At 38.9% G+C, this 26814-nt stretch overlaps 2 protein-coding genes across 4 annotated transcripts in view; one reads left to right on the top strand and one right to left on the bottom strand.

Moving 5' to 3' along the window:
• The window catches only part of APPL2 (adaptor protein, phosphotyrosine interacting with PH domain and leucine zipper 2), a 31468-nt gene extending 12618 nt beyond the window's left edge, over window positions 1–18850 (top strand). Inside the window, exons 5-21 of one of the 3 annotated variants that reach the window (XM_081956651.1) lie at window positions 1906–1993; window positions 4530–4568; window positions 4661–4719; window positions 5088–5234; window positions 6046–6128; window positions 6796–6951; window positions 8144–8398; window positions 10239–10281; window positions 10399–10455; window positions 10572–10660; window positions 11044–11202; window positions 11312–11364; window positions 13613–13787; window positions 14311–14347; window positions 14437–14577; window positions 16170–16217; window positions 16632–18850. In XM_081956651.1, the coding sequence (XP_081812777.1) occupies window positions 1906–1993; window positions 4530–4568; window positions 4661–4719; window positions 5088–5234; window positions 6046–6128; window positions 6796–6951; window positions 8144–8398; window positions 10239–10281; window positions 10399–10455; window positions 10572–10660; window positions 11044–11202; window positions 11312–11364; window positions 13613–13787; window positions 14311–14347; window positions 14437–14577; window positions 16170–16217; window positions 16632–16760 (1758 nt within the window). In that variant the 3' untranslated portion in view covers window positions 16761–18850. Of the gene's footprint in view, window positions 1–1905; window positions 1994–4526; window positions 4569–4660; window positions 4720–5087; window positions 5235–6045; window positions 6129–6795; window positions 6952–8143; window positions 8399–10238; window positions 10282–10398; window positions 10456–10571; window positions 10661–11043; window positions 11203–11311; window positions 11365–13612; window positions 13788–14310; window positions 14348–14436; window positions 14578–16169; window positions 16218–16631 lie in introns of all 3 variants that reach the window. The other 2 variants (XM_081956650.1, XM_081956652.1) reach the window with 2 other exon arrangements.
• Window positions 18768–26814, bottom strand: part of WASHC4 (WASH complex subunit 4) — a 44668-nt gene continuing 36621 nt past the window's right edge. The window contains exons 30-34 of the mRNA XM_081956649.1: window positions 26206–26302; window positions 24581–24777; window positions 22894–22993; window positions 21653–21725; window positions 18768–20244 (exon numbers count right to left, since the gene is read on the bottom strand). Of these exons, the coding sequence (XP_081812775.1) occupies window positions 21661–21725; window positions 22894–22993; window positions 24581–24777; window positions 26206–26302 (459 nt within the window). The 3' untranslated portion in view covers window positions 18768–20244; window positions 21653–21660. The remainder of the gene's footprint in view (window positions 20245–21652; window positions 21726–22893; window positions 22994–24580; window positions 24778–26205; window positions 26303–26814) is intronic.

Genomic DNA, 26814 nt, shown 5'->3' with positions numbered 1-26814 from the left:
ACCGTGGCAAGAAAGATCCTAAAATGGGGCAAAACACACTTAACAAATGTCTCACTTAACATAAATTTTGGGCTCCGTTTTTGGGCATAAGTCGAGGACTACCTGTACACAACTGGGGGCACCACCTGCATTTCTTCATGAGATTCAGATTTTCCCCCGTTTTATAAATGCAAGTAGTAAATAATCAAAATATCAAACATAACAATGAACAAAATCAATACGTCTCTAGAATGCAAACATTAACATTGGAATACATGTACAGATAATCCTCATTTTACCACAGTTGAGCCGAACATTTCTGTTACTAAGCAAGGCAATTGTGTTAAGTGAATTTTGTCTCATTTTATAACCTTTTTTTTGCCACAGTTGTAAAGTGATTCACTGCAGTTATTAAGTGAATCATGTGTTGGCTAAGTGAATCTGGCTTCCCTCATTGACTTTACTTGTCAGAAGCTTTTCTGGGAAAGTTACAAATGGTTTGTTTGTTTGTTTGTTTGTTTGGATTTATATGCCGCCCTTCTCCAAAAGGACTCAGGGCGGCGTACAACATTAAAAAACACACATCCCAAAAGTTAAAAAAGATTAAATCCATATGCAAAAAAACAAACCGAATTTAAAAGACAATACATTTAAAAATGAGTTAAAATTAACAGGCCAGGCCGGCTTGCTGGAAAAGCCAACTTTTTAGGGCGCGTCAGAAGGACCGGAGGTCGGGGATTATGCGAAGCTCCGGGGGCAGCTCATTCCAGAGGGAAGGCGCTCCCACAGAGAAGGCTGTCCCCCTGGAGGTCACCAGCCGACACTGTCTGGCCGACGGCACCCTGACGAGGCCAACTTTGTGGGATCGTACTGGATGGTGGGAGGCTACTGGTGGCAGTAGGTGGTGATCATATAACCCCATAACAATTCAACTGTCATAAATACATGCCAGTTGCCAAGTGCCCAAATTTTGATCATGTGGTCATGGAGATGCTGCAATGGTCGTAAGTGTGAAAACCAGTCATAAATCACTTTTTCTGGTGCCATTGTAACTTAGAACTGTCATTAAATGAATGGTTGTAAGTCAAGGTCTGTTTGTAAATATAAACTGAAGAAGAGATGTGATGAAATCATTTACATTCAAAAGCTTACTCCAGAAATGTTATTGTATAGATGAAGATAAATCTGCTGGGATATACAGTACTTTATAGGTATAACTTATTCTGTAAACGAAGCATGGATGAGTCCTTAAAGAAGTTTTTAAGACTCTTACTGGTTAATTTGTCTTTCCTTCTCCCCCACCCCCCTTACACACACATACTGTTCATCAAAACAGATGCACTTTAAGTAGTCTTTTATTGATCAAAAGATGTTCCACAAAAAATACACCAGACTGTTAACTTCATATTTAGATTGATTTATTTTTAGGGTTTCCTGCAGTGAACAAGAGATGGACTTGACAGCTAAAAGGGCATCTGTCAGTCATTTAATCCCTGCAATTATAACAGAGCTTAATAGTAATAAACAGAATTCAACATGTAACCATTCTACATTAAAAAGTTGATAATTCCATAATAAGAGATTCAAAAATTAGAAGATGTACTGTATGGCTTGATATGAGATCAAGAGATTGCTGAGATGTGAATACATACAAAATGATTTTGAAGATAAATACTATTCGTGTGTGTGTGTGTGTGTGTGTGTTTATATATATATTAGAGAGGATCCCAATCAAGCTATATGCAGCAGGTGAAAAGAAATAATGTTGGTTTTCTCCAATCCAATGTCAATTTTTTTCTTCCTTTCTCTGATTTCCTTTGCTTATATCAGCTTTATTAAGATTATTATCTAGAGATGAAATTGAGGCTGAGAGATATTTCCAGGGTTGTAGTACAGAGATAGTATCATTGCTTTCCTGTTTTTCAGCTTAACGTTTTACACACTGAACTGGCGAAACAACTTGCAGACACAATGGTTCTTCCTGTCATCCAGTTTCGTGAGAAAGATCTTACAGGTAAATAATTGAAATGTTTCTTCCTGGCTGGGAATTTCCACAGGCTGCCTTCTCATTACCAGGCAGTCCTCACTTAATGTCTATCATTTCAGTGACCATAAAAGTGCTCAACAAAGGGACTTACAACTGGTCCTTGATTATAAAATATGTATGACAATAACGGCGGAAAGAATTAAAAATATATTAAACGGAATCATACACCCAGATTAAAATGGATTTCTACCCAACAGACACATAAAAAAACAATATACGAATGATAATGGACATATTAGACTACTACGAGATACACTCAGGAAAACAAGCAGCATTGATATTTATTGATGCACAAAAAGCATTTGATAACCTGAATTGGGATTTTCTTATAAATCAACTAGCAGTAATGAACTTTGGAGAGAAATTTATCGGGATGATCAGAGCAATATATTCTAGTCAGAGGGCAAAAATAATACTAAATGGGGAAGCAACAGAACGTTTCAGCATAACCAAAGGGGTAAGACAGCAATGCCCTCTATCTCCCCTGTTATTTATCCTCTCAATAGAGACATTGATTTTACAAATTAGACAGAACAAGGACATAAAGGGATTGAAAATTAGAACACAGAAATACAAAGTGCAGGCCTTTGCGGACAATATAGCATTTATCATAGAGGAACCCCTAGAAACTGGACTAATATTATTACAAGACATAAACCAATTCGGTAAAGTGGTAGCGTTTAAAATAAATAAAGAGAAACCTAAAATATTAACTTAAGAATTTAATCAAAAGACAAAATGAAGAACTGGAGGAGAAATTGGGAATTTTGAGGGCCAAGAAAATTAAATATTTGGGAATATGATTATCGGCAAAATGTATTATAATAAAAGAAGATAACTACAATAAATTGCTACGACAAATACAAAAAAGATTTGGATAATTGGACTAAACTACAGATATCACTAATCGGCAGAATCTCAACAATTAAAATGAATGTATTACCCAAACTACTTTATCTTTTCCAAACAATACCGATTAAATTAGAGAAATTTTTTTCCGAACAACTAAATAAAATGATATCCAAATTTATCTGGTCAGGGGAAAAAATGTGTATTAAATACAAACTTCTATAAGATCGTAGAAACAACTGGTCCTTGAAGCCTTTGCAGTGGTCACATGAACAAAAATTGCCCCCTCCTTCACCCACATTTACAACTCCCTTTTGGCCATATGCCTATGTGTTGTTGCTAGCTGACCAGCCCAGTGCATGTGCCACAAAAGAACCTTCTTTTGTGCTACTGCAGTCAGGGTCTCTGTTGCCTCCCCCCACCCCGCCTCCGTGGTGAAATTCTAATTTTTTTACTACTGGTTCTATGGTAGGCGTGGTCTGTCTTGGTGGGCACGGCTTGGTGGGCGTGGCAGGGGAAGGATACTGCAAAATCTCCATTCCCACCCTACTTTGGGACCAGCCAGAGGTGGCATTTTCCAGTTCTCCGAACTACTCATAATTTCCGCTACTACTTCTCCAAACTACTGAAAATTTCTGCTACTGGTTCTCCAAACTACTCAACATTTCCGCTACCGGTTCTCCAGAACCTGCTGGATTTCACCCCTGCCACACACACCCAGGCCTGTGCTCATGTTCTGTTTAGGGCTTCTGTTCATTAAACAAGGACTTTGGCATTCAAAAGGAGGCCAATGCAGAAACCAAGGCCTTAATCAACATTAAAAAGAAAGGCCCAGGTGCCCCAGGCCAACTCTGTTATTCTGTTACTCGTCTTAAAAGAAGACCCCAAGTGATAGTAATGCAGAGTGGGGTGCATGGGGTGAGTGACAGGGCTGGGGGATGGAGCAGCTGGCAGCAATGGGTAGATATGTTGCCAAAAGGGCAAAGATGAGAGAGAGATAAGTGGATGGGGGTGAGTTGAAGCAGAGGCAGCCTAAGTGGAACATTTATGTCAACTCTGTCACTTAGCAACAGGCAGGGTAGTTAAGTGAGGACTTATCTTTTTATGATTTCCCGGAGAGACTGTGTGAATAGAAAATTAAAGGGAAGAAATAAATAAAATATTTTTTATTTAAGAAATCTCAAAAGTGATAGACAGGAATATTATATGTAATAATAACAACACTGAACACAGAACAGCTTACCAGTTCGTTTCCCTACATGTTTACTTCAAAATAAGATGGACAATCCTGATGGGTGTGGGGGAATGAAGGAAATGAGATCTTGTCTACAGCCTTCAGGTTTTTATCTACCCTAGTCATTTCTAAATAGTCTGCCAGATTTCCCTCCTGTAAAGACATTCTGGACATTGGATTTAAAACAGAAATTGTAATAAAACAAAGATGCTACGAGGATAGAAGCTTTCGCTCCCACATTTTCTTGGGTTGATTAATGAAACCTATTTGGTGAGAACTGTATAGAAATTTTTAAGTAAAGCAGATGGAAATTAAATTTAAAGAAAGAGTTCTATTTCTGTCCAAGATTTAATCCACATATCTGGAAAAAAATGTAATGCATACATTGTTGGTTTATCTTCTTTACTTTCTCCCTAGAAGTAAGCACTTTAAAGGATCTCTTCAGTCTTGCAAGCAATGGTACGGCTCACATTTTTATCTTTGATTTAATAGAATTCACTGGTGTATGTGCAGCTTCAGTTGTGAGGCTCAAAGGTTGCCTTTTCTTTCAGAACATGACATGTCCATGGCCAGGTACAGCAGGCTACCCAAAAAGAAAGACAATGGAAAGGTATGTGTTTCAGGTTTTAGATTTTTTTTTTAAAAAAAAACCCGCAAATTCTGGGCATGTAGAAAAAATACAAGCGGGCAGAAAGTTACATGCGACACATCTACCGGTATTTCATACAAATAAAAATGTAATGGAGAAGATTGCTTAACATTTATGGTAGCATTTGAATTATTTGGAACGGCATGGATGGGTGCCGTTCTCGGAACGAGAATCCTGAAAGTTGAAATATGCAATATAGTCCAAGTGCTTTCCATAGACTTTGATGTGATCTTATCCGTTGTATGTTGCATTCTTCAGCTTCTTTTGAAGGGAAAAAAAAAGCTGACTGCTGATACTTGTCTGGGTTTTATAAACATTTTATTATTCAGCTAAAGGCTGAAGTTGCCAAAGAGGTCGCCAGTGCGCGAAGGAAGCAGCATCTGTCATCATTACAATATTACTGTGCCTTGAATGCTTTACAGTATCGTAAAAGAATTGCTATGATGGAGCCCATGCTGGGATATGCACAGTCACAGGTATGTAGTTCTAAGCAGGACAGATTTTTAGCTACGGAAGGAGCTGTGAATTATTTTTCAGTGCAGTGGAATATCTCATTTGCAAATATATGTCTGAGCAAGACAATAGATCCCTAGTATTTCAGTCACTTTATATTCAAAGTACCTCTGTTCCCTAATATTGTAAACCAAAGCTCTGATCTTTTTTATGAGTGAATGATAAAAAGTGTGAATAATAGCCTACTCTTAAACTAACAAATGTAAGGCTTGTTAAATAAATTGTATACATCAGCATCCATGGATTTTAACTGAAGTGAGGAATATTGATGCTACAAGAGAGAATGCTTACAATTATTTCATAACAGAGAGTGAGAGGGAGGGGGGAGATTAATGGGCAAGATCATAGACTGAATTTAAGCTGAATTTTAAAGAGATATTTTGCCTATAAACAGTGTTTCGCTTGGTGCCCCCTGGCTTATTCTTTTTAGTCATTTTAATACTGATTTAAATTTTTCAGAGTGTCTAGGATCCTATTTATTAAAAAAAAATAGTCTTGAATTTCACATTGTTCCATAGATATTCAAAAGACTAAAAATTAAGATGCAAATTAAGAATGGGTCCCTTGCCAAGGCTGGGCAACTATTACAAGTGTTTTAGACTGACTGTGCCCATGGTGATGCTGTTTTATGAATGGCCAAGCCCCCATTTTCTTTGAGGATCCAGAAAAACTCTCAAAATACAATGTGCATCTACTGGCTTCCTAAGGTTTGGAGACCCTTGGAGTGAGCCATTTGCTAGTCAAAGTTTTCAGCTTCCTTTTTATCCTTTTCAGATTAATTTTCTGAAGAAAGGAGCAGAGAGGTTTTCAAAAAAGCTGGATGGCTTTTTAACATCGGTTACAAATATGGTGCAGAGGTAACATCATATTCCTGTTTATATTGCTTTGCAGTTTGAGGAACGAGGAAAATTTTTGCTTCCATTGTTCTTACCTACATGATGAGCAAGAAGAGAGAGAGAGGGAGAGAAACGGAGATAGAAGTGTCTTGATGTGAAAATACCATCAAAAGCCTGTTCGGCTATGATTTATATTGAAATCCAACTGATAATTGGCCATGCCATAATTGGCCATGCCATAATTGTGTTATTTATAGTCCAATATGTCTGGAAGATGTTGTCTTATAATTTATGCTGCCTAATGAGGTATCCTGAAAGTAATTGTGTATTTTTCTCCCACTATTCATCTCTATAGAGCTGTAACTGTTTTAGAGATAGGAAACGGCACTAAAATAGCAACATAGCATATCACAAAAGTGATTTCTGAAACATATTGCCTGCGTTTTAGATTTGATGCTGTGAGCAGCCTAAAACCTTTATCATATAAGATATAGATGAAATCATGCTGCTATTGTGGTTCATAATTACTTGCAAATGCACATTCTTACCCTGTTTTGTAGCTCTTAAGTGCTTATGAAAAACATATTTGTAAATAATCTTCAATGCCCAGCTGTATTAATTACACACGTAAAAGTTCACCAGAAGTTGCATGACGGTGAAGTGATTTAATTTTATTTATGAATTACAGCATCCAAGAAGAATCGGATGCCGAAGTTGAAGCCATGCGGGTATCTCAGCAAGATCTGCTTTCAGTTGGGGAATCAGTATATACGCCCGATTTTGATGCTTCTCCTGACATCAACAAAAACCTTATCCAGAAAGCAGGCTACCTAAACCTTAGAAAGTAATGTGGAAGCTCAGGATTGTTTATTTATCTTGGTAGATTGGTCATTTCAGCTTTTTAAAAATTATTATTATTATCAGTACTCCTATCTAATTTGGACAATAAAAATAGACGAAACACCATTTTTTACATTTACTTTGAATCTTAAAGAGTGGTAAGATACTTCTTGTGCTGTGGAAAAATGCACTAGTATCGTGTTTCCCCCAAAATAAGACAGGGTCTTATTTTCTTTTGACCCCCTGAAATAAGCGCTTGGCCTTATTTTCGGGGAGGTCTTATTATTTTTGAGGTGCAGGAGGCGGTGAGCTTGGTCATGTCATAGATGCTGCTGTATTGCAATATTTTTGGAGAGGGCTTATTTTTTGGGGGAGGGCTTATTTTAGCGCATGCACTCACAAGGCCGATTGGACTTATCCAGGGAGGGCTTATTTTAGGGGAAACAGGGTAATTACAAAAAAGTGCCTAGGATCCAGATGGTTAGATTGAATAAAATATTTACATCTTTATATGAGGGCCTTTTTAAAGGTCCATATACAGCAGGCTTCAACAGAGAGGAGTTGGGGGGAAAACAGCTATTTCTTTTTTTCCATTTAGCCTCTGCTTATGGAAGCTTATTAATATCTACATATGCTTTAGACATTGTAAATATCCATTCCATTTGTGGGATGCATCTAATTTGTGGGATGCATTGTGGTAAAAGTAACAGTCTCCATTTGTCCAGCCATATTTAGTAACTGTATAGGCAGGTTATTGATCTGGACATTTCAAACAGCGGTGGGATGCACTTACCTTCCCTACTGGTTCACAAATGTGAGTGCACATTTGTGCCGGGTCTGCACATGCGCACCTCCTTCTCCGCATGCACAATGCTCGCACATTACATCAGGGTGGGTGTGTGGAGCCTCCCGCATCCGCTGCTACCGGTTCGCCTGAACCGGAGAGAACTGGCTAAATACCACCTCTGGTTTCAAACAATGAAACCTCTCAGCAATGTAGCAGCGTTATAAAATCCAACCCCTGAAAAATACGTAAAAGCTGTCACTAGTGATATAAACATGGCAAAATATAGTCTTTTAAAAAATCCATGTGCTGAAGACAATCAGACGGTCTTGTTGGAATGAATTTGGCAAATATGTTCCAGTGCTGTTTAAAAAAAAAAATCTTGAAAAGGTGTTTTTTTTTTTTTTTGCAGCAAAACAGGCCTTGTGACAACCACCTGGGACAGGCTGTATTTCTTCACCCAGGGCGGAAACCTGATGTGTCAGCCCAGGGGTGCAGTCGCTGGTGGATTGATTCAAGATTTGGACAACTGCTCTGTGATGGCCATTGATTGTGAAGACCGACGTTACTGCTTTCAGATCACCACTCCAACAGGAAAACCGTATGTGGGTCAGGATCTGGGGATCAAGGCATCTGCTAGAAGGAAAGCTTCGTCATTCTCGGCGAGGTTGCATTAACTGAGCTGCTTTGTCTACTTGATTTCTTCCACTTAATCTAAATCAAGTTTTTCTGGATTATGTAGGAATTACTGCAAAAGTAATTTTGGCCTTATGCATGGCTTTCCTTTTAACGTTGTAGCACCTAATCAGTTTAAAGTAGCTAAGAGGCAGGGACGGCAGCAATGTTTTTCAGTTACACCCCCATATTATGGAATCGCCTCTCATGAGTTTAGGTAAGTGCCCTCCCTCTTGAATATGAGCCACCAGGAATAACATTTGGAACTTAGCAGTATAGAAATTTAAAAAGGATGCTGTTGTCAGCATCTAAGAAAGAACAATACAAGCATTGTATTGCACTATTTCAAGTGCAATACACCAGTGGCGTAGCGTGGGTTGTCAGCACCCGGGGCAAGGCAAGTAATTTGCGCCCCCTAAAGCGAGGGCGGCCCGACTGCAGCTGCCCCTGGGTCGGCATCAGTCAAGTGAGGCTCTCCATGCTGGCCTCCTGCCTTCCTCCCGAGGAGGAGCTCGAAGGGCAGCAGGAAAAGGCTCGACTGAAGGGAAGCAGGTGCCGCGGGGGTGGGAGGCGCACCGGGGGCTTCGGGAAGGCGCCGGCTTCCCGGGGCGCTCCAGGCGGAGCGGGAGTACGCGGTGGCGTTGCAGCGGCGGGCAGACGGAGCGCAGCGCAGGGCCGCTCTCCTTCGGCTCCGCCTGGAGCGCCCCGGGAAGCCGGCGCCTTCCCGAAGCCCCGGTGCGCCTCCCACCCCCGCGGCACCTGCTTCCCTTCAGGTGCCCTTCGAGCTCCTCCTCGGGAGGAAAGAGACGGCCACAGTCCGGCAAAGGGCGGCGCAGGGCGAGTCAGGGCGCCCCCCCAGATGTTGCGCCCGGTGTGGCCGGCCCCCCCTGCACCCCCCACGCTACGCCACTGCAATACACTATTGCATTATTGCAATATTTCAAGTGATGTGGTGGCCTAGAGGTGGAGCTCTCGCCTCACAATCAGACTGTGAGTTTGATCCTAGGGAGAAGCAGATATTTCTCTCTCTAGGCACACTGAGAATATATCTGCTGGAAAAAAAAAACTCCGTATTGGTGAAAGGAAGGGCATCCGGCCAGTAAACACTTAGCTCCATTCAGTTGCCCAGACTCCACCCTGCAAGGGATTATGGGGTCGTTAAAAGAGGATGATGATGATGATTGTACTATTTCAGCAAACGGGAGCCAATTTGGTTAAGGAGATTAAGGCTTCAGCCTAGAAAGAGAAGACTCTGAGTTCTAGTCCCTCTTTAGGCACAAAGCTAGTTGGGTAGCTTTGGCCAGTCATTCTTTCTCAGGCCTGGAACCAGAAGTGGTTTAGCAGGCAATGCTAAACTCTGAAATCTTGAAAGAAAACTCCAGGGGTTTGTCTTGATAATTACCAGGAGTCGATAATGACTTGAAGGCACACAAGCATATTTCAGCAAATACAAATAAGCTTTTATCTGTACACCATGATATAAGGGTTTTTCTTTGTGATTCTAACAGTTTCAAGGTCAGGCGTTTGATCCAGAATGTTTAATCTAGAAGTTCAAAAACATTTTGATTTGGTTTGATTTGATTTCTAAGGCTGTCCGACTCAAGCAATGTGATTCTGGGAAGCTTATTTTTTGCTCTAAGACTTTTTTGTCCACACATGTGAATATTTTATGCTTGGCTGATTTCACAACATTAATATTCTCACACCATTAATATCCTGCGAATTCAAACTTTTGGATCTTAAATTGTATTGTGTTGTATTTTTCATTCATGCAGTCTTGAGCAAGAATGATAAAATAAAATCATATTAATGGCTGTGGTTTTTTTTTTTAGAGGCATAACCCTCCAGGCAGAAAGCAAAAAGGAATATGAGGAGGTAAAACATTTCACTGTAAATGGAAAGTTTTAATTTGTTAGATAAAATCAATTCTACCAATTAAGAATTCAGGAATATCCAGGTGCCTTATTTTAAATATTTGCTTTGTTGTTACAGTGGATAAGTGCAATCAACAACATTTCACGACAGATCTACCTGACCGACAACCCAGAAGTGAGCATGTGTTGATTTTTTTTTCAAATTTATTTATCTTATAAGAGAAGTTCACTTATGTTTATGCAAGAACTTTAAACAGTATTACTTAAAGATGCACTTCTGTTTTACCTCAGGCAGTTGCCATTAGGTTAAATCAGACAGCACTGCAAGCTGTGACTCCAATCACGAGCTTTGAAACAAAGCAGGGTGGTCACCCCTCCAGGTACCTTCGTGTTTGCCTTGTGTTTTGTCCTTCCCCACTGAATATAAAACCTTCTTTTCCCCTACCATGCAATTTTAGTGTAAGCAGAGAGTTCTGTCCTGGGGGAATATTTAATCCTGCATTTCCTCTTCTACTTATGAAGTGGAGAACTATTCCACAACACAATAAAAAGGTCATATATTTATCAGTCATATGCCAATGAACGAGTTATTTGCTTAAAATACACTCTCTGCTTCTTATTCTTCCTCGTTCAGCCTTTGAAACTAGTAAAACACATGAAAAATTGTACCTTAGTTATTTTTAATGGATTCTCCATTCGTAATAATCCCTTTTTGATTGCATATTTTGAATGGGCCCCCTTCTCGTCTCTTTTCTCTTTTTAGCCAGGATGGGAAGTGCATGGATATTCTGAATGACCAGACAGTTCCAAAGGAGTCTGCTGAAGCTCTCATCCCCATGGAGTTAATTGCACCTGGAACTCCCATTCAGTTTGACATTATGCTTCCTGCAACAGAGTTCCTAGATCAGCACAGGGGCGGAAGGTACGGGCTGCCAACAACCTTTCTTTTGACAAGGAACTCTATTTTTTTATTTAACCTTTCTCTTAGTATTGGAAAATGGTATTTTAGAAATGATGTCGTTCTGTTGCAGACGTACCAATCCTTTTGGAGAATCTGAAGATGGCGAGAAAGAGGATGAAGCAGGTAGATACTCTAAGCGCTGTTCATCACTGCTTGCTTTGGTCTCAAAGTCATCCAGGTTAATGTCCCACTTTCGGAGACAGAACCATTTTGCCTATGCTACTAAGGCCACCTGGTAGTTTATTCATTGTCTGTTAAATGTGGCTGTGGGATGTGCAGAATTGTTGTGGCCTGCCAGCGGCCTGCGGTGCTTGCAACAGATTCGGACAGTGAGGAGGTTGGGGAGGAACATGGGCCAGTCCTGGAGTCTAGGGAAGGCTCTGATGAGGGCTCTGGGTCAAAGACAGAGTGGGCGCCAGAGCCATCTGACAGTTATCAGCTGCCTTCAGAGTCAGACCTCAGTGATGCAGACGAACAGCAGCAGCCTGTTCCCAGTGTGCGCATGCGCAGAGTTGCCAGACAAAGGGAACAGCTAAAGAACAGGGGTCGACTTGGGATTAAGGCCACAGGTGGACAATGAATGGCTCCTCCCATAGGAAATAAAAGAGGAGCGATTTGGTAATGGAGTTTGCAGGAGAATATTAGTTCGCTTAATTGGTTCGTGACTCTCTGAGACTCCTTGCCAAGTTTTGCAGATATCGGCCTGGCAGCTCTCCAAACCAGATAAAGACTGTGACTGTAAATCCTCCCTTGAAAGACTTGGTTGGATGTGAATGAGAAGAATTCACAGTAAATTAATAAAAGGGATTTGTGTCAGGACAAGGAGTTTGCTTCATGCTCTTGGGAAGCCTCGGTCAGAACAAGAATACCTATTTCCTTTGGCTTAAAAAATGTATAAGCAGAAGTCAACAGTGTTTCCGGTCTCTATAGGATGGGGACTAGGTTGATTTTAATTTTTGAAACGTGCTGTGGGCTGAGGATGAGGAAAGAGCTCAGTATCAGCTACGTATGTTAAGTGTTGTATACCACTCTCCATGCACATTTTTAAAATAATTTCCCTCCCTTCATATATTAGCTTTATTTGTAATGATGGATGGAATGACTGAGGGCACTTTTCATAGTTACCATTATCATTGCACAATTTCTCACTTAACAGAAGAGTTTAACTGGTGACTAGAAGGGTGCAAAAATTAACGTCTAGCCCATCCCCTGCTTTCCTTTCTGCTGCACTTTTTTCTGTGGTAGCTTGGAAGGGAAAAATCTAGTTTCCATGGGGGTAAGCAGTAAACTGGTGAAAGGATACATTTAGTGCTAATATGGCTAAGAATCTGGGGGTGGAGAGAGAGGAGATTCCTACCAGAAGGAAGCCGTCAAGCTGTGCAAATATGATAAAGAAATGGATAAAAATAAGCTTCAGCATTTGTACTGCATTTGCATTTGTTCCATATTTACAAAGACAGATTGCAAGGGGTGGCTAATTATTTCATACTGAGAACGTGATAGTTTATAACTGAGTATGTGAACTGCCCCACTGAAAGAATGTGTATGAATGCACTCTGCACAGGAAGAGACTAATCTGGAGCTTATATACAGTACATGTGCAAGCTTCAGCTTAAATCTCAAAAGGCCCTTGAAAATGATCAGACCAGACTTCTGGTCAAAGGAGTCTCTTTCTTGTTAGGAGAAGAGGAGAGTAAGGAAATACTGGAAGAAATAAAAGTAGTCCTTTTAGCAAGGGACTCATTTAGCAACTCCTCATAGTTACAATGGTGATGAAAAAGTAACTTTGCAACCAGTCCTCACATTTATGACTTTCATAAGTCTGTAAAGTCACGGAAAGCTAAAGTAGGATCATAAGCACGGTGGCAATTTCTTAGTGGCCACTTTACCTAGAGACCAAGTTGCTAATTCCAATTGTGGTTGCTAAGCAAGGACCACCTGTAGTACAAAGGAAGTGCTGCTCCTTCCTTGCTTTGGTTTCTTGTCCATGCTTCATCAGTATATAGCACCTGAGAGGGGACGTGACCAGCTTGACATCACTCGTGTTGGGGGCACCTGTGGTGGCCCGAGTGATTTGCCAGTGAAAATGGAGGTCCGTTTTTGCTGGCAGAGACACCACAGGCTGGTTCTTTGCTGCTTCCAGGGCGGCTCACAGGCCAGATCTGGCCCTGGGACTTGAGTTTGACACCCCTGTTTTAGAGTATTTATCACCATTTAAGCATCTATATGTGGACTGGGATTTGAAATATATTGCAGATGGGGAGACTTCTCTTTGAAGTAATAATCATTTTTTCAGGAGTCTATTAAAGAAAATTGTTCTGTCGAAAGGCAATATAAACAGATTTCCTTCCATTTCTCTCCTCACCCACAGATTCACTCCTGCAGCACATGTTTGTAGTTCGGTTTTTAGGCTCTATGGCTGTCAGATCTGACCACTCAGTGGAGGTGATCTATGAAGCAATGCGGCAGGTGTTGGCAGCTCGGGCTATTCATAATATTTTCCGTACAACTGAATCTCATCTCTTGGTCACCAGCAATGACCTGAAGTAAGCAAAGTTTGCCATCTCTGATCCATTTCCACTTATCTTTCCCTCATTTAGTTTTGTTGCCCTCTTTGTGGTTTTAGTTGTAGAGAAAAAGCATTAGGGAAAGGAGGCAGATTTTGTTCTCTGATGCACATCTGCTCCAGTGTTGGTCCTTCAAGAAATGAGGGAGAGGCTAAGAACTTATGAAAAGTTTTGCTAGATCAAAAAGGCATGTTTAGTCAATCATTTTTATACTCTTTAGTCCTCAATTTAATAGCCAAGACCTTGTGTATCCCAACTTGTAGTAGTGAAAAGTATTACTGATGATGAATGCAATACCTTGCCTTCAGGAGTGGTAAGTTACTGATCACAGTTCTTCAGGGTCTGGAAAGGGAAGGGAGATGCCATGCCCCACCCCTTATTGGCAGGAGTTTCAACTGCATCAAAAATCCTTTTGTTCATAGATTTCCTCTGGATTCAATCGATAATCATGATGGGAGATTATTGCCTTTTAAAGTTGAACATATTTTTTTCCCATTAACAGATTGATAGATCCTCAAACCCAGGTTACAAGATCAAATGTAAGCATATGCTTTCTTTTATCACCACAGAAAGATTGCAGTCCCTGAGAATTTAGGTAAATTTATATTATTCTCACTTTCTTTTTCAGTTTGAATTAGCCAATGTGACACAGTTTGCTGCTCACAAGGAAAACAAGAGGCTGTTTGGGTTTGTGGTTTGTGTCTCTGAATTGTCAGGTGAAGACGGCATGAGTGCTTATGTGTTTGAGAGTAACACCGAAGGTGAAAAGGTATGGCTTTGTTGTATAATTAAAATGAATGCATGTAACTGTTTTCTTCAATGAAATGGAGTGTTATGAGCTAATGACCCAATCTGTTTTGTAAAATGTAGTCAGATAAAAACTGCAGTAGCAGCAAGTTCATTAAAAGTATAAAATGTGCAGCTAGCAAGTTTTGCTAGTCTCAGCATGGATTGGGCCAAACATTTATTTCCAGCTTTGTTTCATTTTTTGTCGAGTTCCAATTCTTAAATCTCCCAACAGCTTGTTACTTTCCAAATAATCTGATTCACCCCCAAATTGTTTCTGGTCTTGCCCACTGTCAAATTATAGTGCACAAAATCTAATGCAGCCTTCAATCCAACATGCCCTCTTTGATACCAGTAGACTTTGACTTACGACCATTCGTTTAATGGTAGTTTGAAGTTACGCTAGTGCTGAAAAAAGTGACTTAGATTCCATCCTTAAATTTATAAATGTTGCACGATCTCAACTATCATGTGATCATGATATGGACACCTGGCAACTTACCCACATTTACAATAGTTGCAACATCCTACGGTCACAATCATCCCCCATTGACTTTGTTTACCGGAAGCCACTGGGAAGGTTGAAATCACAATAATCAGAAGACAACTTTTCAGCCGGCTTCCAATAAGCAAAATGAATGGGGGGAGGGGATGCCAGATTGACTTAATGACCATATCAATTCACTTAATGACCATGGCAAAATGACCGTAAAATCAGGCCAAGCTACATGACGATTCACTTAACAAATAAATGGCTTAGCAATTGAAATTCTGGCCCTGTTGTATTTGTAAGTCAAACAATACCTGTAACCTTGATATAATGGGCTTATTGATCAGTTCAAGTAAGTTTATTTTTATCCTGCCTTTATTATTTTTGTAAACAACTCAAGGCAGCAGAGAGTTTATTGTTATCCCAATTTTATTATTTATTTTACAAATAACTCAAGGCAGAGAACATATCCAACAATACCTTCCTCCTATTTTCCTCACATCATCTTTGTGAGGTGAATTGGGCTGAATGTGTGCCTGGCCTTGCAACGGAATGTTTTCTTCTGCTGAGGTATCCATTTAAAATGACCCACTGGTAGAATTTCATTTGTTAATTCCAACCTGTGGCTTGGAAATAGAGCAGCATTACCATAGAAAGGTGTATGGTTTGGGTTCCTTTATGTAGGTTGTTGGATTACAATTTCCTTTAGCCATAGCTAATTATATTATGAGCATTATGGTCAAATATCTGGATGGTTAGATGACTACTGCCAGACAAATAATTGGAAGTAAACATCTGTTCTAAATGCCTGCCAGTGCCAGAAAGCTGTTGCTTCAGCAACCATCTGAAGCGTCTTTCTTTGTCATAAATGCTGCTAGTACAGCATTGTAAAGCTTCCACAGATTATTTGGTGGTCTTAATTTTATTATTGGGAATTCTGCCATATAATTTCTGAGGCTGTAATCCAGATCCAATGATAGGAGAAATTATTCAGGAAATTTATCCATTTATTTGCAGTTTTAAATAGGTAGTATAATCAGCCAAAAAAATGTAAGTGGTACTGAGACATTGTGTTTCTTCTGTAGATTTGCTATGCAATAAATCTGGGGAAGGAAATCATTGAGGCTCGAAAGGTAATATTTTTAACTTCATATTCTTTATCCTCTGAATTAAATCTTGCTTTTGATTCTCTGGTATTATGACTACACAGAATTCAAACAAATCATCTTTACTTTGGAATTAAGAGGATGTGATCTGGAGCTAATTCTATACAGAAAATTCCATAAACTTAATTCAATGTTTGTAAGATGATTAACAAATCTTTCTCTAGACATGTGAATTGTTAAGATATACAGTACCTTACGGGAACTTTTAAGAAAAAGTCACTGCAGGTATAAATAGCGATGGCTTTTAGGGGCTGATCTTATTTGGGAACACAACAGAAAGGAAACGGGCCCTCTTGATTTATAGGCTGCTTTTGGAAAAGTCATTCATGAAATTACATTTTATTTGCCTTGAATAATGGTCATTTGTCCTTTTAATTATAGGATCCAAAAGCCCTAGCTCAATTAATATCATCCATGCCTCTGACTAACGATGGAAAATTCAAGTTACTGAATGAGCAATCAGAAGAAGACAACGCTGTACATGGAGAAGAACAGGAGTCTGAAGCATAACTTATAATTTATCTCAGATGGAGATGATGGTGCCCATAAGAGAGTGTGGCCTGTGCTCTCAGCTGTGGTCCAACATAGATGGGCTAGAGGAAACACCAAGAGATAAGAACTTGATCCAAATATTTGGTATAGAAACTGACAGACTTTTAAAAATTCTTTCTCGGTACCAAGCCATCTTGAATACTGATGGGAGGACCACAAAGTCACCACTACCACCAGCAAAGATTTAATTCCTCATGAGCATGCATTCATAAAATTTATAAATAAATACACACCTGTTTCACACAATTCTACTAGCAATAGTAGAGGGGAAGGAATTTCACATGCCACAAAGTTTCTGAAAGTCTGAATTAAAATACAGAGGCACTTCACAGGAAAAAATAATATTTTGCATCTTAAGCAAAATAGATAGAAGAATTGAAATGTTTGGAATATAGTTTAGATAGCAGATTTGAAGTGTTTGGATTATAATCTCAGTGATAAATATTTTTGCTCCTATTTGCATACCTTTTAAAAAGTAATGGGAAAGCTATTTTAAACTAGGCTATTTAGAAAGCTATTCAATAACAGTTTCTACTAATATTTATTTTTGTACTTTTGTCTGAGTTAAGCTTTCAAAATTAAGTGCCTAATTTGTGATAAAACAAATAACTCAAGCGAATAGAAAATAGAAGGACCAGAAAGCAATTTAGAACTATTATGAATCTCAGTTATTTACCAAGGCGGAAGGAAAGATGAGCCAGTGGTTGTCACTGCTATTCAAATAAGCCTGTTAAAGGCTAACCTTTTTGCACTGTTCTGTAAGACAAGATAACGGCTTTCCTACTTTTACATGAAAGTTTACAAAATTGATAGAAGAGGGACTCCATTCCTCAGACAAAACATTTTTTTCAAACCTAGATATAAGCAGCACCAAAATCATTTTCACACTGCCCTGGGAAAAGCAGTTTCTTCAGAAAGAAGATCAAGCTGGCCAGTGCTTATGCTATCTTCTTTATTTGACATTCTTCCTTGTGGGGCCAGCACAAATTTGGAAAAATATCTGTTTGGGCAGCTTTAGGTTTAATCTTTTAAATTATAAACACGTTGTAAGTAAATTACAATGATAGCTGAATCTCATGAAGAATTTTATCTGTCTTTGTTTATATGATGTTTCAATATTAAAAACAAGGTCCACATCTTGCACTACAACAGTTTCAGCAATAATGGCTAAAGTAAGAGCCTGAAAAATAGAGGAGAATTTATGTGAATACAGGACATGTTATGATTTAGTTACATCTTAAGATTTTTAAACCAGGCGGCTAGAAAAATACCAGTAGATTTTCTGAAAGAGTATTGTACCGAAGTTTTCTGTATTAATGATATTCAAATTGTTCTACTTAGTACAATAGATATAAGTAGATCAAATCATTTAAGTGCAATAAGCTTATAATAGCTGAATCTGCTCCCAGGTTAATATTACTGTCCAATCTAGTTGATATAAACTATATGCAGTGAAACAGAAACGGATAATAATTTGACTGCTTTAGAGCAGGCCTGTCAAAACTGGAGGCCCGCAGGTTGGATAGGGCCCACGCAGGCCACACTCATCCCGGCTCTGCAAAGCCAAAAACCTTGTGATACGTCACAATATGCCCAAGTTTGATACCCCTGTTGTAGAGGTTGAAGCAGAAGGTATTGTTGAGATTCCACACAGGTATCTTAGTGGTGATCCATCCATAAATGAAGAACTATTAGAACTGACCGACAATGATTACATTTAAGCAAGTATACTTCACTGTTTTTGTTATCCATTAGGAAGAACGTGGGGCACATTTCTAAAGGAAATTTATTTCAATACATTACTACAGAATAAATTCTATTTCAGTTTGCCCCATGAAGTTGATTAAATCAATCCTAGCATTCTCGCTTAGCTGTAGATTGAAGAATCTACATTGGCAAACCTGGTTCTCATGAAAGACACAGCATTCAAGGAAGTCAAAACAGTCCAGGCTTGTGACCACTATATACAAATCCATTTTTTTCCAAAGTTGCATTTATTAACATTATGTACAGAATATCTAACAGAATAAAGAATTGAGGTAACAGGGTTTTTTTGTTTTGTTTCATTTTGTTTTTGTAAATGAATTGGAGTAAGACATGTTATAATTTTGTCCCTTTCATTCCTGAGAATTTGAACCTAGGTGGAATAGATCAGAGTAATAGATCAATGACAAACAGGACCTCCCTTTCAGAAACTTTGGCAGAAGCTCAAACATACAAATGTACAAAATATTCATGGCTTTGCTGAGTCAATCCCTATCGCTCCTGGTAGGCCTTGTGATTTTATTCTGGAAGACCATGTAATAACCAAGAGGACCTTACTGGAAGTGACTAGGCATTTGTGTTCAATTACGCATTTCATAGAAAATAAAAGATTCCTTACAAATAAAGATTTAAGAATTTGAAAGAGAAAAATCTCTCTGTGGCATGCTTTTGTAAATAAAATACATGGAGAAGATGCCATAGCTACTGTCTCCATGTTGGAAGACAGATTATTCAAAAGATGAAACGGGAGAAGGCAAACAATAATTCCATGTCTTACTGAACCTACCACCGATCCTATACTGTTATGTTAAATAATTCCCATGTTTAATATGCCACACATCTAACAGCCATGAAAGACTTGTATCTACTGAAAGACCAAGCAGTATAACAATTTCTCTTTCTATGGCAGAAGGACACAATATTAGGCTCCCAAAAACAGACTTGCATTCAAAGCCCAAATTACCGTATTTTTCCATTAGTTGGTTTTACAATTTCAATGTAAGAGTAGCAACCATCACTATATTCACAAAGCTCTATGTATACATATTCACAACATTACATATACATGCTTTTAGAATCTAGATAATTTCAGGATTTTGTTTTCAGTATTTCACAAAGGTGTTAGTTTAGTTAATACTGTACAGTTTAGCCATGTATCTAAAATAGGAGTCTCTCAAATTAAATGCCAAAAAGGTATGAAAATGAGTATGTTTATTACAGCACATAGCTACCTTAAGCTTAGTATGCTTTATACAGTCTCTGGGACAATACAAGTTGTCCATTTAAGTCAGCAGTCTAATTGGTAAAGTCTATGAATTAGACAGGTTTTTTTTTTCCAAGGGGAATTATATGCACTAGGAAAACAAGCAATAACAACCATATTAAGGATGTAATTTGATACATTTGGAATTATTGAATCCATTAGGTATAAGAATATTTTAAAACTTCACAAATGCATCAAATTACATCCTTTACATCATAAATTTGCCCCCTTTTCAATCACACCTTAGATCAAAATAGCATACGTGTCTGGCACTCCAAAACTCTGCTGAGCGAGTATTACAATAAATTATGTGATATTTCACAGCACTTCTGGATCACTATCAGACCGATGAGATGGATGTTTTATGTCACTCTGGTCCCATCAATTTCAACCAATCACAGTTGTTCTAGAGTTCTACAGAACATAAAGCAACACATAAATAAAACTACACTCTGAGAAACATTCCCCTTTTTAACCCCCTCCCCAAATGATCCCTGAATCCCCCAGGAGCAGATTTAAGTGAACGAAGTAGAAAAGGAATTATTAGTAGACAAGCACAACTGAAAAACTATTTTTTAAAGATTAAAGCCCTCTTGTTTTAAAATTTTAGTTTGTTATTTGTTCTTCTTATTCCTATTTACTTTCTTTGCAAAGTCAAATGGTAATCAAAACAATGATGTTTTTTTTTAAAAAAAAAAGCATTTTGGGGGGGAAAAAATCAGTAAAATTGCACTTTGTAATTAGGGCTCTGCACCCTTTGAAAAGTATTCAGAAGAAACAATTCAGACCTCATGCAAAGACAGCACTTATCAGATACTCATTAAAGTAGGCATCTGTGTGAAACTCAGGAGACAACTGGACATTCTTGGGTTGTTTTTTTTTGAAGACGTTTTGCTTTTCATCTAAGAAGCTTCTTCAGCTCTAAAAGGATGGTGAGGAATATAGAAGGATGATCCTGAGGACACAAATTCTCACTGCTTCAACAACCCTCTAAAAAGATGCAAATGACCAGCTGTCTGCAAGGAATATAAATCCTTCCATTCCCCACTATCCTGTCAGAGCTGGAGAAAGTTCTTGGATGAGTAGCAAAATGTCTTCAAAAGGAAAAGAAAAAACGCTTCCAGTTGCCTCCCGAAAAAGCACTTTTCGGACAACCGTGACCTGGATGACTGAGAATCTCTACATACTTCCATCTGTATGAAAGGTACAGTTTTAAAATTTTGCTACAAACACCTCTCTTAAAGCAGCATGCTTTGCTTTCTTTTGAGGAAACCTGGGGAGGAAAATCTTTAAAAAACAACTAAAGAGGTGCTGGCTGATGGAAATCTTAAATTGTTTCTTCCAAATCGTTTTTCAAAATGTGCACAGCTACCTTTTATACAATCTCACTGAGGTAATACTATTTTCTTTTTTGCAATTCTGCTGGGTAAGAACTTACCCTGAACCAGAATCTATAAGTAATCATTATTTTCCTCACCCATTACGTTTGGATGGGTAAACTCATCCAAATTCAGTGCAATTATTGTTCCCCCTTTATAAAATAAGTAATCAGAAATCACAGTTATATCACGGTACTCTATTTCAATATACTGCCATTAAGGCTGTATGCAATTTAAACAAATATTTAACAGTTCTTCTAGGTTTGGCAGAAATACATAGAACAAGTGCAAGTAATTTCAGGTTAGGAGTTCTCGTATTTGGAGAGTAACAGAAATAAATTATTATTTTTGAATGCTGCAAAACTTAAAAATCTTATTTTAATCTAGTTTCTAAATTGTAAATACTATTAAGAAATACAATCGCATCCGTAAATTAACCATACCAGAGCTCTCATTTTACAAGGGGATCTGCAGAAGAAGAATTTGAAAGGTCGTTGCTCGTTTTTGTAGATTCTTCTGTAATACAAAAAGGGCCAATTTCAACAATTTTATGTTCTGAGTATTGAGTTAAAAAAAATGGAAGATTTTAATACATTTTTTAAAAATCATGCAATTAATTCTGAACTAATAATTTCCAATGGACAACTATTTGTGAAGGGCTTTTATATGGGGGTAGAATCAAAAGGAATTTGCCCCTAAATATCGGTAGAAATAAAAGAGTGAAATGTCAAGAAACAAAAATATGGGTATCATTTATCTAAACAGCAACAAACAGCTAATATGTGTAAGCTACATCAAAATGCAAACTATGCCACACACAAAAACTATGATGTGCACAGACTATGCCACAATCTGAAATTCTTATATTTCATTTTCTGTTAAGCCTACAGTTTGCTATTCTCTCTTCTAAACATAGATTATACTTTCCTAAGGGACGACATTCCATTTATCTGATGAAGTGGACTGTGCCCCATAAGAACTTAGGCTACAATAAATGCATCATTTTTAAACTATTACAGATCTTTGTTTTATTTACCACTACAGATAGTCCTCAACTTACAACCATTCATTTAGTAACCATTCAAAGTTACAACAGCATTGAAAAAGTGGCTTATGACTGTTTTTACACAACCGGTGCAACTTCTCCATGGTCACATGATGCAAATTTGGATATTTGGCATCTGGTTCATATTTATGATGGTTGCAGCATCCCAGGGCTCATATGATCACCTTTTGTCAACTAAAGTCAATGGGGAAGCCAAAGTCACTTAACCATGTTACTAATTTAGCAACAACTATGGCAAGAAAGGTCATAAAATGGGGCAAAACTCACTTAACAGCGGTCTCGCTTAGCAACAGAAATGTTGGGCTAAATTGTGGTTGTAAGGACTACCTGTATTAGCCTACTATTTCGTTATGTTTTCTAGCATCATTGTTCAATCTGCTCAGTAAAAAAATTCACAATATGAATGTACTATTGCATATTGTGAATTATTCCAATAGTCTGAATTGCCTACTCATGCTCTAAATTGGTAATAACAAAATTCAGGCTTATAGAAATGGAATGCTACTTTTTTTACTAGTAATATCCCTCCATGGGTTTGTAGCTTAGTGCACATAGGGGCGGAAAATAATTTGCATTTGGTGCCAGAACTTCCCAGAGAGCAGAATATTTCCTACTAACCTTCACTGTCTTTTTTATCTTGGTTTTCTTCTGCTGCAGTTTTATCTGCTCTAAAAAAGATCCTTGCGCTGCTTAGTGAGAAATAAAGCAGTTCAAATTCCTATGAGAAATGAAAAAAAGATCTGCATATTTTAACATGCCACATAATCACAGAATCTCCAAGTTATTTTAAGGTGCATGAATATATGAAATTCGCAGAAATATTGTACACAATTTATAACGGAATTATCAATATCATCTCTTATATATTATCAACATAATATAGCGAAGAATATCACTCAAAGCACACAATTCAATGTATATTTCTTGATTTTTACAGTTAATGCCCTATTTATAATGTACTTATTTCTAATCAACTGTGCTCCTTTGGACATTTTCTTGTCCAAGATCAATTATTTATAATCCATTAATAAAATTTGTTCCTGGTGTTATTATCACAAAGGGACAAATCATGTCAGCAACATTTTTAGTTGGCCGTTCTAAGTAGTTAAAAGGAATTGTTTCAGTCTACATTATTTGCATTATTTTTGGATTATTTGCATTATTTGGATGATTCATAGACATTAGTGTCGTAAGCCTCGAATTAATTTAAGACTTCAACCCATTAAAAAAGAATCTGACTCAAATGATTTTCATAAAACAATTGATTATCCTGAAGCTTCCAGGGGAGGAGAACTCTAGACAGTTCTGCAAAAGACCAAGGAACTGATGAGTAGACCAGTCCCTTGGAACCCCTCCAGATAATGATAGGATGAGAGTTTGCCCACATATGCTAGATACATGGAAAGGTATGGAAGGGACTTTAGGACAATGCAGGGGTGTTAAACTCAAGCCCCGGGGGCTGGATCTGGCATGGGGGGGTATTTAGATCTGGCCCGCAGGGCCGCCCTGGAAACAGCGAAGGACCAGCCTGCAATGCTTCTGCCAGCAAAAAGGGAGCTCGGGAGGGCAGCTATGAGTCTGTTTTCACTGGAAGAGGGTTGCAGGAAGCCATGGGAGCCGAAAATGGAACTCAGGAGGCTGTTTTCTCTGGAAGAGCACTCGGGCCACAACAAGCACCCCTGACATGATTGATGTCAAGCTGGCCACGCCTACCCTGGCCACAGTCCCCCAGCCCCGCAAGGTTAAACACAACCCTGATGAGGCCCTCAATGAAATCGAGTTTGACACCCTGGTATGGGGGGGGGGGGGGGTTGCTTGTAGATTTGAACGCCAGGAAACAACTGTATTAGCCATTGCTCACAATTGCAGTGGAGACATTTAAATGTCACTGAGTTCACAAACCTAAATTTCTAATAACTTTTGCTACTGATTAAACCAAGGATGTGCACTTAATTTTTCCAAGGGGTCACATAAGAAACTGGGTATATTGTGATGGCCACCCCCACCCCTCACTATCCCCCCACTTCCAATGCCTCGACCCCTACCAACTGGCCAAACCTGTAGCACCCATGGGGCTGGATGTGGCCTGAGTGCTGTGAAATGCCCAGATCTGGATTAAACATTAGTGATTCACCAAAACTGCCTTCTAGCAAAAAACTGAGGGCAGTGTTTGAGTATTTTAAAATGTTATTGCATTATTAGCACTAACTTAACGAAGCTTGTAAGAGATCCTATCTTTCGGTAGGCATATACCTATTTGATGTTTAAAAAACATCTGAAACTGCAATTTAATGATTTGAAATACCTGCAAACAAACTTCCAGTCGCTTATGAGTAAGATTCATGGTCTGTAGCAACTTCTCATCTTGACTAGCTGATTGGACATTCTGTTGTTTTGCTAATGCTCTGATTTCTTTCACATATTTCTCCCGTACCGACTGGAACCAGTGGAGGGAGTCAAATTCTTGGTACTGGTCCAAGAGTTTCAAAATGTAAGCCACACCTGAAAGATATGGATATTTCCACCCCACCCCCAATTAAAAAACAATAATATGTTTTGCATGTTTGTTTTAAATTGGCCTATTTTTATTATTCTCGGTTTATTTCTATTTTGATCAATGACCAGTATAACACAAATAGTTATAACTTCAAAAAGATAAAAAATAAAATAAAACAATAATATTGTAGTAAAGATTATCAGGATAAAATTACAGAATGTGTTTATCCTGAAATACCTATAAAATTATATTTATAAAATAAGGATTAGAGTATTCAATTTGCAGTTTACGGATGATAAAATGCAGATTACAATTAAATAAGGGTATTTAATCAATTTACACACAAAAACAGGCAAGCGTATACACATCCCAAAAAATCTTTATTCCTTCAAGTAGAGGCCACAAAGAAGACAGGACATAAAAGGGGTTGAAAAGTATGGATGGCTTTATTAAAGAAGGGAAAGTAAGATGGGTGTCAAACACAAGGCCCGCGGGCCGGATATGGTTGGATCCAGCCCTCAGGCCTGTCTTGAAAAATGTAAGGTGCCAGCCTGCATCGCTTCGGCCTGGTCTACCCAATGTGAAGAAAAAACATAAGGCCAGCATGGTTTCGGCCCAGTCTACCCTGTGCGAAGAGGAAACATGCCAGCTGTTTGGGGAGTGGCGTCAAGCTGGCAGGCCCACCCAGTCGGCAACGCCCACCCAGTCGGTCACACCCAGTGAGTAGCATCAAGCTGGCCATGCCCACCCAATTGGCCACGCCTTCCAGCCCCCCAAAGTCAACCAAGGCCCTGATGCGGCCCTCAATGAAATTGAGTTTGACACTCCTGAAATAAGATGATCCAGCCCAGGCAAAGTGGGGGGGAAAACATCGAGAGGGATGAAAAATTTCCTGCCTCTTTGATTTCAGAAAATATAAGATAATTTTCCCCTTCCCAATTGCTGATTTGGGGAAAATGTCATCTTCTTATTGAGTAAATAAAGCAATTCTACTCCTATATATTTTCAAACAGTTAGAAAAGGAGATCCATATAGGAATACAGGTAGTTGTCTACTTACAACGGTTTGTTTAGTGACTATTCAAAGTTAGAATGGCACTGAAAAAAGTGACTTATGACTGTTTTTCAGTTACCACCTTTGTATCTTCCCCGTGATAATTTGATCAAAATTCAGCTGCTTGGCCACTGACTCATAATTCTAAGGTCATACGATCACCTTTTGCGACTTCTGACAAGCAAAGTCAATGGGGAAGCCAGATTCATTCAACATCTGGGTTACTAGCTAATCAACTGCAGTAATTCATTAACAACTGTGGCAAGAAAGGTTGTAATATAGGGCAAAATTCACTTAACAAATGCCTCACTTAACAACATAGATTTTGGGCTCAATTGTGGTCGTAAGTCAAGAACTTCCTGTATTGCTGTTCTACTTACCCATAGCAAAGCCATCATCAGTAAAAGCTGCACCAACTTTGTTCTTTTTGTTCAGTTTCTCTTTGCAACTGATCGAGTGTTCTATAAAATTGAGTGCCTAAAAAGAAAAGACCAGGAATTGCATGAGGTTGCCCAAATAATTACCCCAATTTAGTAATTCCAAAATAATAAAACCAAACAAGAAGTTTAAAGAATGCTACCCTGGTTATACCACGAGTACATATTGGTATCTCTGATATGGCATCTCAGAGATACCATGTTTCCCCGAAACTACAAGATGTCCTGATAATAAGGCCATGCCATATTTTTCCTGTGGGTAAAAATATACGCCCTCCCCCAATAATAAGCCCCCTGGACAACCCCCCCCTCCAGCCAGGCAGACCACCACTCACCAACCTAGCGATATCCCAAAGGCGCCAAGCCGCAGGAGCCGGGGGGGGGGCAAAGGGGCTCACATTGCTTGCCGCCTTCGGGATATAGCTAGATTGGTGAGTGGTGCTGTGCCCGGCTGGAGTGGGAGGTTGCCGGATGGCTGCTCTCACGAGCGGCCACCCGGCAACCCCAAACCAATAAGCCCCCCCCCCCGATAATAAGGCCCAAGCAACATTG

The sequence above is a fragment of the Natrix helvetica genome (genome assembly GCF_964273705.1).
Source record: "Natrix helvetica genome assembly, chromosome: 6".
Taxonomy (NCBI): domain Eukaryota; kingdom Metazoa; phylum Chordata; class Lepidosauria; order Squamata; family Natricidae; genus Natrix; species Natrix helvetica.
Note: the sequence above shows the minus strand (reverse complement) of the source record. Positions and strands in the feature narration are given on the sequence as shown.